This window comes from Palaemon carinicauda, chromosome 6, assembly GCF_036898095.1.
Source record: "Palaemon carinicauda isolate YSFRI2023 chromosome 6, ASM3689809v2, whole genome shotgun sequence".
Taxonomy (NCBI): domain Eukaryota; kingdom Metazoa; phylum Arthropoda; class Malacostraca; order Decapoda; family Palaemonidae; genus Palaemon; species Palaemon carinicauda.
The window spans coordinates 7,363,473-7,376,096 of record NC_090730.1 but is presented as its reverse complement, the minus strand read 5'-3'; the positions used below and the strand labels follow the sequence as shown (position 1 = coordinate 7,376,096).

General features: G+C 33.0%; 1 protein-coding gene across 1 annotated transcript in view; it reads left to right on the top strand.

The window, feature by feature from the left end:
* Window positions 1-12,624, top strand: part of LOC137642411 (uncharacterized) — a 620,767-nt gene that overhangs the window by 535,253 nt on the left and 72,890 nt on the right. Inside the window, 4 exon segments of the mRNA XM_068374954.1 lie at window positions 310-333; window positions 1,281-1,647; window positions 2,222-2,374; window positions 3,802-3,934. Coding sequence (XP_068231055.1) covers window positions 310-333; window positions 1,281-1,647; window positions 2,222-2,374; window positions 3,802-3,934 — 677 coding nt within the window.

Sequence of the window (12,624 nt, the reverse complement as noted above, 5' to 3'; positions counted from 1 at the left end):
CCTTTCTGTCAGTCATGCGATGAATTATACTCAATTTTTTTTAATGAGGCGCATTTGCACAGACTTGTTACGGTGCCCTTTTAGCTCGGAAAAGTTTCCTGCTCTCTGATTGGTTAGAATTATCTTGTCCAACCAATCATCGATCAGGACACTTTTCAGAGCGAAAGGGGCACCCCTGCGAGTTGGTGCCAATCTGCCTCACTAAAAAGAATTGACTATAGAGAGCAAATAGCTGCTTGGCCACTAACCCTTTGCTTTTTTTTTTTTTATTCTTCCTGCATGGTTGTGCTTGTGTATGAAACCTACCAGCATTGTGGAAGGCAAAAAAGTTCGGTAAGTTAATGTCTTGTATACCATCTTTATTAATTCATTGAGAACTGCTTCTATAATTTTAATGTAGACCGATGTTTTTTTCACATTTTTCGATTTTGGATATTTTTAATACTTAGAGGTGTTTATCTGATAGTTTTCATATAATTTAGTCAAAATAAACCATTTTTATCTCTCATTTTGCTTAAACATCTAATCACTGCCCAGCTAATATATTAAAAACAGTTCTAACTGTTGCTTAGAGAAGGATCTTCTCATATTTAGTATAGTCCAAGGAAAAGACTGGAAGTTGAACTAATTGTTATTTTGCTTTATTTATTAAAAATTATATATATATATATATATATATATATATATATATATATATATATATATATATATATATAGATATATATATAGATATATAGATATATATATATATATATATATATATATATATATATATATATATATATATACAGATATATATATATATATATATATATATATATATATATATATATATATACACATATAGATATATATATAGATATATATATATATATATATATATATATATATATATATATATATATATATATATTGTATATATATATATATATATATATATATATATATATATATATATATATATATATATATATATATATTAGATTAGACAGGATAAGAATTTATGTATAGTTTTTGATAGCATAAGTATTTTAACATTGAATACTGTACAATACATTGATTGATTGAGGTCTGATTTCTATGAAATTATTTATAAAACTTTATTCTATAATTTGGAATGTTATATGCTCAATGTTCTTTTAAATACTCTCTACTAAAACCGTTTTAAGTAAATTTCTAATAGTAATTCAGAAAAAAAAATGATTTGATACTTTGTGACAATTGTGTAACTTAATTCCATTGGATTTTCTGTAGTGTTACATAAGAACTTACCTTTCCAGGGAGAGTCAGAGCATTCTGTCTGACGAAGAGGCTCAGGAAGTGGTTCTTCTATTGTCCCCACCGAATGAGGACCCCACCAAAACTCTGCCACCCCCTCCACCCCCAATTCCGCCCCACCATGGTGGCGAGGGGCTCGCCTCACTGCCACCTCATTATGACATACCTCCTGTTGTTCCACCTCATTATGCAGACATAACCCCTCCCATTCCTCCTCATTTTGGTCCTAATGAGGATGAGTTCGACACAAGGGTGGCATCGCATTTTGACCAGACGTTAGCCTCCCCTCTCAGTCCTGAAGACGAGCCCTCTGAGGCAGATTCCTCCGAGGAAGCTGGAGACATCGGCCAAGTATCCAGAGTTAAAGAGGTTAGTGTAATTTCGTTTTCTTTGAATCATAATGTGGTTTTTATTCACTTTTTCAGTGTTATTGGAATGTACATTAATCATTTTTAAAATGGGTGCCACAATCGCTTGTTTTGATCATTTTCAAAAGGAGTGCCTCGCTAATGCTTATCACAACTTAAAGGGCAGTGTTGTTATGATTTTAGTGTTTTGCAAAAGTTTTCAATAAATAGTCTTGTATGACTCATAATGTACTTACAGTCTATTATTATTATTACAATTATTACAATATCACTAAGTTACAACCCTAGTTAGAAAAGCTAGATGCTATAAGACTAAGTGCTCTAACAGGGAAAAATAGCTCTGTGAGGAAAGGAAATAAGGAAATAGATAAACGATATAAGAAGTAATGAACAATTGAAATAAAATATTTCGAAACACCAACAACATTAAAACAGATATTTCATATACAGTATAAACTATATAAAGACTTATGTCAGCCTGTTCAACATAAAAACATTTACTGACTGAAAGTTTTTACTTTTAAATAGGTTTAATTTTTCAATGCCAGTCTATTCATTTGGTATTTGAATTCCAGGTGTTGGTTGAAGATGGAGTCCATTACTTAGAGGATGGCCATTTCTGGGTGGAAGTTCCTGGTTTACCCGAAGATGACGATGAAGAGGACAATGATCCTACACTGCCTTTTCATCCTCACACAAAGCTCTCTTTTTCAAAGGACCCCATTCAGGTACAGTATAGTACTGCACTGGTAAGGTGATTTATTATATTATATTTGCTAGAAATAGGAGTGAATGGCGAGCGATTGTGACGCAGTTTTTGTAGGCCCTGCTGCTTCCTTCGGGTGACCGCTGAGGTAGCAGCAATAGGGGATTTGTCATATGAAACTTCATTTGTGTTGGATAACAGGGGAGGGTGGGCTTTGGCACCCTAGCAGTACCATCCAAACTCGGCTGAATCCCTCGTCAGGTTGGGAGGAGCAGAGAGAGGAAAGGTCTCCTTATGTTCCTTTGTTTGATGTCGGCTACCCCAAAATATTAGCGGGAATGCCTTGGTAAATAGATAGATAGTAAAATACTTTGTCAATTGTAGCATATTGTATATTATTTGTACTTTATTTATAGATTGTTAGATTTGGTGATTAAGGTTCATAATATCCCTGGTTAGAGATAGGTTGGGGGGGGGGGGGGGGGGGCAAAAAGAGAAGGTGTCGTGATGCCAGATAATTGTTAATCGGTCAGTTATGACGTAGTTATGGCTATGTGGAGAAAACACAAGAGTATTTACCCTAAAATAAAGATGTGCTTATCAGTAATTTCACTCAAAAAAAAATTGTCGTGAGATATAACAAGATTAGCAAAGGAAGTAATTTATATTTATTTTTGTCTAGTTTCTTGTATTCTGCTTAATGTTTTCATGTAGATGCAGTGGAAAAGGTGGGTCCTAAAGAAATAGGAAAAAGTGATAGCAATAGGGATATGATTTATCGAGAACTCAAAGCTTGGTAGCAGAGGGATAGAAGCAGTTATTGTCAAAATGCTTTTCTGAACAACAATCTATTGAGTGTCATTCAAAGTTTTGCTGTTATAGTAGTTTAACATTGAAGACTAATTTAAATGCTAAAAAACTAGATAATGGTACCCTTGCTGTTATACAGATAAATGTTTTATGATCTTCCCTTAGCGTAATAAAAAAAGATTAAAGCAAGGAAGTTATATCCTCAGAATTTTTTTTTTTATACATCATGGTTATGAAAAGGCTGTCTATACCACTGATTGTTTTAATGGATGTGTGTTGCACAGAAATAATACAATACAAGTTGTTAGTTTGTGTTTCCATGATCTTGTTACATGAATTTAACATTTGCTTTGAGGTTTTGATTTCAGATCAGCTAATTCTTTCCTATTGATTATTCAGCATGGTATTTTATTCACATCACTATAGTTGAAAGAATTGGAATGATGAGTAATAAAGGGAATCAAAGTTAATCAAAATCACTTTCGTTTTTTGTTCAAATTTAGTTTTTGTTAAAATATTTGTGAACTTTCACACTATAAAATAACACATTTCCAAACTTCCTTCGTCTGTACGCTTTCAGATTTACTATACCCCCCAAATCATAAAGTTCCAGAAATTAATGCATTCTCTTCCTAACAGGTATTTAGCACATACTCGGTAACAGAATATGACAGAAAGAATGATGAAGTGGACCCTGTTGCAGCTAGCGCCGAGTATGAACTGGAGAAAAGGGTGGAGAAAATGGACCTCTTCCCTGTCGAAATCATTAAAGGTAAATCTTCACGATTATTGCTTCAGGGATTTTCTCGTTACGCTCATGAGATCCCATCTGTCTATATAAACTTGGTGTAGAATTTCATAATTTGAACCCGGAGCCCTCGGGCTTCAGTGTCTAAAAAATCTAAAGGTAATTTCAATATAAAATTCTTATGTGTATTTTGTAATGCATGTTATTTTTAAATGCATGCTGGTTTTGGGAAAACTCTGTTTGTTAAAATATTCATAACCCTTGTCCATGAGGGATCAAATTTAGCCATATTAAGATGCATTTACTTTCTTCATTTCTTATATATTAGGCTTCATTGTCTCTAAAATCTAAAGGTAATTTTAATACAAAATCCTTATGAATATTTTGTAATGCATGTTATTTTTTAAATGCATGGTGGTTATGGGAAAACTCTGTTAACATATTCATGACCCTTGTCCATGAGGGATCAAATTTAGCCTTATTAAAATGCATTTACTTTTTTCGTTTCTTATATATTAAGGAATCTATTTACATTTTTCTATATTTAAGATTTGTTTACATCTAGTAGCAATCTAATCTTTTAGGTTCACGTAGCAAATGGTATTTTTATTGTTATTCCATGTTTGCTGCTCTGCTGCTATTATCATTCCTTAGAATATTTGGCGTGTATTGCCGATTTAAATTGCATTCAGCTTTCACTAGGCAGTTCAAAATATGTGTTTGCAGAAATTGCTGCTTATAAGTTTTTAATAATCACATCTGCCAAATCAAAAGTTTACCTAACCCAGTAAGGTCTTTATTCCTGTCGGGCTCTTAATACAGGATTTTATTTTTTTGATCCTGTTCATATACATATGCACCCTGGGCTTCTAAAGAAGCTGTTTTAGAGGTTTGCATTGTTTAAAGCTCTAGATAAGAAGAAAAAGGCCTTTGCTGAAAATTTTAATCAAAGCCTATACAGAATAGCCTATCTTATTTGCATGCTGATAGAGAAACAAGAAGGGTATTTAATTGCCTGGTTTTCTCTCTCTCTCTCTCTCTCTCTCTCTCTCTCTCTCTCTCTCTCTCTCTTTTGATAGGTGACTATGTCAAGGCAAGAGTGTAATACAAATCTTTAAGAATAATAAGCAAATGTTAATTGTATACGGATGAAATTTTTTTATGGCTTGTGGCACTGCAGGTATATAAAATATGTTACAGTACATGAATTTCTTTACTGTACCAAAATTTGAGTACCAAAATATGTTTACTGAAAATAACTTAATTTCTGTAATTGTATGTAGAAGTTGAAAATTTAGTTACCAGTATGTGAAACCAGCTTACAGTTCTTGACTCCTACAATATCTGTTATTAACTTATTCATTATGTATTCCTTCAATAATTGATGATTAAATATGAATGGAATGGATATGTTGGCTGTGTTATTTCATCCCAGTGTCTAGTGTGTAGATTTAAGTTTGGGGTTCACTAAGCAAATTCTGTAAGTAAATGTATAGATTTATTTTCTCTCCTTTTTTAATGCACTAGTAATAAAGATTACCGAGCAAGTAATAATGACTCTCTTATTTATGCATGTCTCTTTAAAACTATTTTAACTCTACTATGTGGAAATTAGAACTCTTACTCTCTGACACCAGGCAAAGGTAATTTACGGAGATCGTGAATAAACCAATATTTCCAGGAATCAAAATATTGGTGATTACAAAGTTTTAGTACAGTAGAGTATACACTTCACCTACATAGTATATTTTTCATGGGCCTTGTTTGAAAACTTATTGTAATTTGTTTTTGGAAGGTACATCTTCCACCAACCTGTAGCTATTTAAATAAATCTTACTTAATGGTATAAGAGTTTTGGTAGAATTGATTCTAATACACACTGGTACAGTATACAAAAATTTGTACTGCTGCACAATTTTTATATGATATCAAGGGTTAATACACTATTATCTCTCTCTCTCTCTCTCTCTCTCTCTCTCTCTCTCTCTCTCTCTCTCTCTCTCTCTCTCTCTCTCTCTCTCTCCCCTTCTCAGCACTTTACAGTATTACATAATTTTAAAAGATATATATAATTTTTTCAATTGTATTGTAGATTGCTTTGTATTCAGTGTTTCTCCCCATACTCTAAATAATGTTTGGCAAAGTATATGCATGTTTTTGGTTTTTGCTTATGTAATTGTAAGAATGCTTATTTGCTTAGTAACTCCAAACTGTATTTTTGTTTTGTTTCTAACCTCTCTAATGTATTGAAGGGAGTAATTATGTTTGTAGCTTAGAATTTTAAACTTTAAAAAACAATGAGGTGAAATCACACAGCCAAAGATCTAGAGTTTATTAAATTGCTATGGTTTTATATGCTTAATTTATTGAATATGTACTGTAAGTAAATTAAGTATTACTGAGCTAATATCCACTGTTTGTACTACAAGTATTTTTTATGAATGAAAAAAAAATTGATTTGGGCTTTGGAGCGCTTATGAGTAAGTGAACAAAGTGCTTCAGGCTAAAAATAGTAAGCGTTGATAGTAGTGCAGTGCAAAGCTATGAAATTTTTTATTTATCTCTTGATTAATCTCAGCCTTATGCATAATTGAATATTTTTTAAGATGTAAAGGTATGCTCTGCTAGATTCCATGCCAGTGTACATTGTAAGGTTAGCACTAGAAATATCTTATTCAGAATTTTTTCATCACAATGTAACCATTATATTTATGATTAATTTTTTCAACAGTACAGTATTTGACACTATAGTGGAGTGATTTTTGTGTTAGTAATACTTCTAATAATACTCCAAGTTAAGAAATTTTATTGAAAAGTAAACTAACTTTATCAGAAAAGGTAACAAGTAAAGAGAACGGGTTAAAATAGAAACCTAACTATTAAAGTTTTAAAAGAAGCGGTTGGGTCTTATGCCAAGATGATTTTTAAGGAAATATTCATTCTTATCTTAAATTTTATTCATTTTGCATCGATAAATATTTATTGCATTGTTTGATAGTTATTCGATTTAAAAATATATAAAACAGTCCAAAGTCAAACTTTTGGTTCAGGTTTTTCATTGCTTGATAGCAAACATTGAAACCAAGGACCACCTTTGTCAGGCCTATAGAGGCTGATGAAATTATATACAGTAATATATTATAGAATCATTTGACAATAGCACTTACTTTGTGGGGAATCTTTATTAATGTAAAAAAAATTAATCTTTTCATTAACAACTTCAAAAAATTAAATTTTCACTCCATTTTTCTTTCGTCATATTTTGGGAAAGTAATGCTCAACAGGCTCCAATATTTGGTATGTTCTCCATAAAATAAAAAAACAAAGCTAAAATTACCTAGGCTGACAGTATGAGCTTCCAGATACTGCCAGCATTTACAATATATACAGTAGCTTAACTTTCTCTATCTAAGGACACAGGGTCTAATTCTTTTATAACTTGAACATAAACATTATCACACTGGGTATTTTTTAGTGTGCTCTTTTTAATCTCTTTAAGAAAGAGGAATACATTGATAGAACAGAAGACACCAGTTCAATAACACCTTCAATATTAACAAGAAAAGATTTATCTTTTTGTTATGCTGACTTTATAGGGTATTAAAAAGAAATATTTTTTATGATAAGTTCGTTTGGGGAATCATTGAAATAATGATAGCATAAGGAATGGATCATTGGACAATTATGCTCTTGCGCATGGGGCATTTACATTTTATTGAAGTACTGTATAACTATGATTGAATATCATTGCAATTCGGCAATAATTTGCTGACATAAGTTTTCAGTGTTATGTAGTTTCCTTGTTACTGTCTTCTGCTATTCTGTATTTTAGAAATATTTCAATGAAACTTACCTGAGAGTCATTGTGCTAATATCCTCAAAGCCAATGCTTCCCAACCTATAAAGAAAAATACAGCTAAGATCTCTCTCCCTTCTCTATATCCCCTCCTCCTCGTGGTGGTGCTAGAATACCATCTATTGGCAGGAATAATGATACCTGATTATTATTATTATTACTATTTGCTAAGCTACAACCCTAGTTGGAAAAGCAGGATGCTATAAGCCCAGGGGCTCCAACTGGGGAAATAGCTTAGTGAGGAAAGGGAGCAAGGAATGATGAAATATTCTAAGAAGAGCAACAACATTAAAATAAATATCACTTTATAAACTATAAAAACTTAAACAAAACAAGAGGAAGAGAAATAAGAACAGTGTGCCCAAGTGTATCCTCAAGCAAAAGAACTCTAACCCAAGACAGTGGAAAACCATGGTACAGAGGCTATGGCACTCCCTAAGATTAGAGAACAATGGTTTGATTTTGGAGTGTCCTTCTCCTAGAAGACCTGCTTACCATAGCTAAAGAGTCTCTTCTACCCTTACAAAGAGGAATGATGCATAGGTACACCTATATTATCATATAATTTTTGTCACTAAATCTTCTTCTCATCCTTGTTAGTTTGTAGTTCTATTATGTTACTTTTTTTTAAAGATTCCATTTAACAATGTCATTTTATATGAGTTTGCTATACGTGCAGCTCTACTAGCCGTATGATGGATGGAATTTAATTGTTTGAGGTTACGAGATCTTTTAAAAGACTAAATTCAATGGTTCTTTGGAAGATCCCATTGGTCCAGATGAGAGTAGGTTCAAAGGATCAGACTATTAACCCTTATGAAGTTTATGAATAACATCTTTTGGGGATTTCCAGTCAAGTATAGAGGATGGTTATGATTTCCAGAAAGAGACTCCTTTTGGGTATTTACTTAAATGAATTTCAATGCAATATCCAGAGTGCATGAAACTTTTAATTCCATCGGTATATTCTGCTATGTGTAAACTTATGCAGGATGTTAATGTTACCAAATGTATTAACTTGAAAGAGGGGTGGTTAATGAAGTTAAGTCAGTATGATCACAATCTCACGTATTATTAACCTTATAACTAAATCTCTGAAGGTAGAAGGTTTGTTCCACCGAATAGTAACTTTCGTTGTTAGTGTCTACTGAACAGAACCTTTAATTTTTTTGTGTTGCCCCATTGGTGATAATCCTCTCAAGGGCATCTGCTTCCTTTATCTAGATCATCCCAGCATCAGTTTTGTGGTAGTAATTTGTTCCGGTTTGCTGTTGATCTCTGCAGTGTTCTCGTCATGTTTGTGGTACTCGTCCATTTTAATTCTTTCCTCATTCCCTACCATGTTTCTTGGAGAATAATAGTCACCATCTGTCCAGTGCATTCATTTCTGTACATGCAGACTTCTTGGTACTACAGGGTGAGAAGACCCAATGACAAACCTTTAGTAGGAATCTTGGCATTATCTTCTTGCATTAAGGCAAGTGACTTCATGTGTTCCTTTTTTATGACAGATATGCTATACTGGTTTGGTATTTTGGTGACAAAGAACATAAGGAAAGGGTCTTTTATATGCAGGGTACAATGGAAAATCTTGGTGTTGAATTTGTTTTTAGGAAATCTCCTCACTTTTTTTTCTTCATCTGCTCTGCTGGTGGTAGTAAAGATGTCATTCATGAACATGGCATAAATTCATGTTAAAAAGACTTTGCTTGCTAAATACCAACCCAGTTATAATTTATGAGTAAGAACAAGGACAAGCAATGGAGGGGATTTAGAAAAAAAGAAAATATGAATTCAAAGCCCTCTCTCTCTCCAGAAATGGTTATATAGAACCTTTAAGGAAAAATTTGTATCCACTCATGGTATTCTGGGAGTGTAATTAAAGAAACAGGATGCGTCTTGTAGATGAAAGGAAAGTCCCTGATGCATAATGATCACTAGGCACATATACCTTGTTTTGCCATGCATCTAAGATGTGGGATGCTTATTACAAAGAGGATGAGAATGAATAATCATAATCCCTCCCATCTGATAAAGCTTGGCCCATTATGACAGTTGACCCTAGTGACTACACAATGAAAAACTTATGAATAGCTTGTAGATAATTCTTGAAGTATTGTGACTTTGCCTGCCAGTACAATTTTAAATTTTAAGGCCAAGAAAGATGAAGGTGTACATGGGCCCTACCTCTGAGCTGTGAGAAGTGGTCCTGTTCTGGCCGGTAACCAAGGGAAAACAGTGAGAGAAGAGACTGAGAGGTCCTGAACTCAAACAGCTGAAAGCCAATGGGTGATAAGTCTAGTAGATAGTGTAGCTTATGCAAAAGGAGAGCAATCCTGTATAATTTATCCATATTAACTCATGCAACTAGGACATGAGTTCTAAACATACCTCGAAGAGAGAGACCTGTTACACACAAAAAAACTGAGAACATTTGGGTTTGATCAGAGATTGAGAGACGTTGGGAAATGGTTCTGAAGCTAGTGTCATGACTCAATGGTTCTGGAGACAAAGACTTGCCCCTGTTACAAAATTTAAGATCCATATTAGAGAAAGATGAAACTTCACACACACCTTGGGAATGGAAGCCACAAAAGTCAATGCCAAAATTAACACAGTATTCTGAATTACTGATAGCAGATAGGGTATAACTTTACTTGGATAGAAGAGTGCAACACATAGTAAACTTTCTGCTTGAATTAATCTTAAAAGGAAGGATCAGTAGCCCACAGGAGGTCTAATGACTACAAAAATTTAGACATGGATGGCAAGATCATGGGAGAAGGTGGATGGAAGTATGGTAGGAGGAATGATCATGGAGAAGTGAGATAGAACAGAAGTAAAAGGCTCCCAAAGGAAAATGAACAGTTATAAAAAAAGAGAGGAATCAAAAGTAATTTTAGCTTCCTACAAATAGAGTTGTGCAGAAGAGGTTTATTGCAGCCACAGTTAGTTTTTAGAAGATATTTATGTCTTGAAAGTCACAGTATGGCGGCAAGACAAAGGATTAGAGAAGGCATCCTGTGATACTTAGGGTAATCATGTTTCAAGGTGCTCCCCTAGGGAAAGGGGCCATTGGTCTTTATGCGCATATTTATACACTGGATAAGTTTGTTTAGGACTGCATTGTTGACCCCTACACGGGCATTGGCGATGGGTATTTGAAGAACTACAACTATCTTTATTTCCTGCATCCACAAAAATATGTTAAGGTATAGTTAAACACACTATACACCAAATTTTCAAACACAGAGGAACACTAGAAAGGAAAATCGCACTTTAAATTCCACAAAGAGTAGACTGATTGATATAATGTCATAGAAAGTACTTCACTATAGACATTATAAAAGGAATCGGCTTCTGTAAAAATATGCCAAGAACTAAAAAACTGAGACAGAAAGGTAACTTTATAATATGATGAGCTCATAAAAGCTTAATTGCAAAAAAAGATTGAAGATGGGCACTACATTTGGCAAAATATGTACATGAATGGAGAGAAAAATAAGGGCAACTTAATGTCGAGGGATGCCAATGCCATATAATATGTTTAATGATGATGCAAAGATTACTGGCTGCTTAACAGCAAGAGCCAGTGTCTTGCACAAAACAAGGTGAATCTGCAACAAAGATGCAAGGATGAATATGAAATAAATGACTGGCATGATGTAAAAAGAAAAACCCTGTGAGAATAGCAAAATTTTAAAACAGCTGAATTGCTGGTAGTCTGAATAAATAAAATGGGTTCTTTTTCCCTTTACAATTGGATAAGGAAAAGTTCCTATGACAGTACTATGGAGTTCTTGCACAGAAGTATGCAATTTATAATGGATATTTTCATAAAGTCTGTTTTTGAAAGCCTCTTTTCAGCACATAAAGGCATATTAAGAAGACCATCAAATAGGTTGTAAAATTTTCATCATGTTCCCTGTGACTAATAAGGCACGAGCTGATTCTCTCAACATAGTTCGTTGTTTTATGCTGCTGCCAAAGGTTTAAACATCTCTCATGAGTGTCGGAGGCAAGCGACAGATTACAATTTTGTACAATAACTTAGAAATTGAACTTATACACAAAATGTTCATCTTTCAATTTATATACTAAATGTTCATCTTTCAAGCTTATTTCTCTTCCAACCTAGCACCAGGTACAGTAGACCCTCAATCCGTAGCTCAAAATGATGGTATGGTGTACTGTATGTGCTAAGGAAATTTTTCAAATCTCAGAACCCACAGATTGTAATTTAACAGATACTTAATGGCATATATATATACTGTACAGTATATATATATATATATATATATATATATATATATATATATATATATATATATATATATATATATATATATATATATATATATATATATATACAGTATATATATTTATATATATTTTATATATATATATATATATATATATATATATATATATATATATATATATATATATATATATATACTGTATATTTATTTATTTATTTACTTATTTACACACCTATACATACACAAACATTGTATTTGTTCATGTATGTATTCCAAATACGTACCAATATTGCCACCAAATTAGTATTCCTAATTCAATGGTGATTCTGCCCTGAAAATCATTGTCAGGCTCATGACTTTTTGTCGAGGGCAAATTTTTATGCTGAACAATGTCATGTTGACCTACTTATGTTGACGTTTTGTAGCAAAACTAACAAAGGAATAAACAGAAAGTAAGTGAAAAGGGCATTAGAAATCTAAATAGATTTTATCTATGTTGAAGAGACTACAGTACTTTGTAGCAAATGTTGGCTGTGGAAATTCAGATTTCTGGACCTGTTATAGATATTTGTACCTGGAACTAATTGCATTGCAAT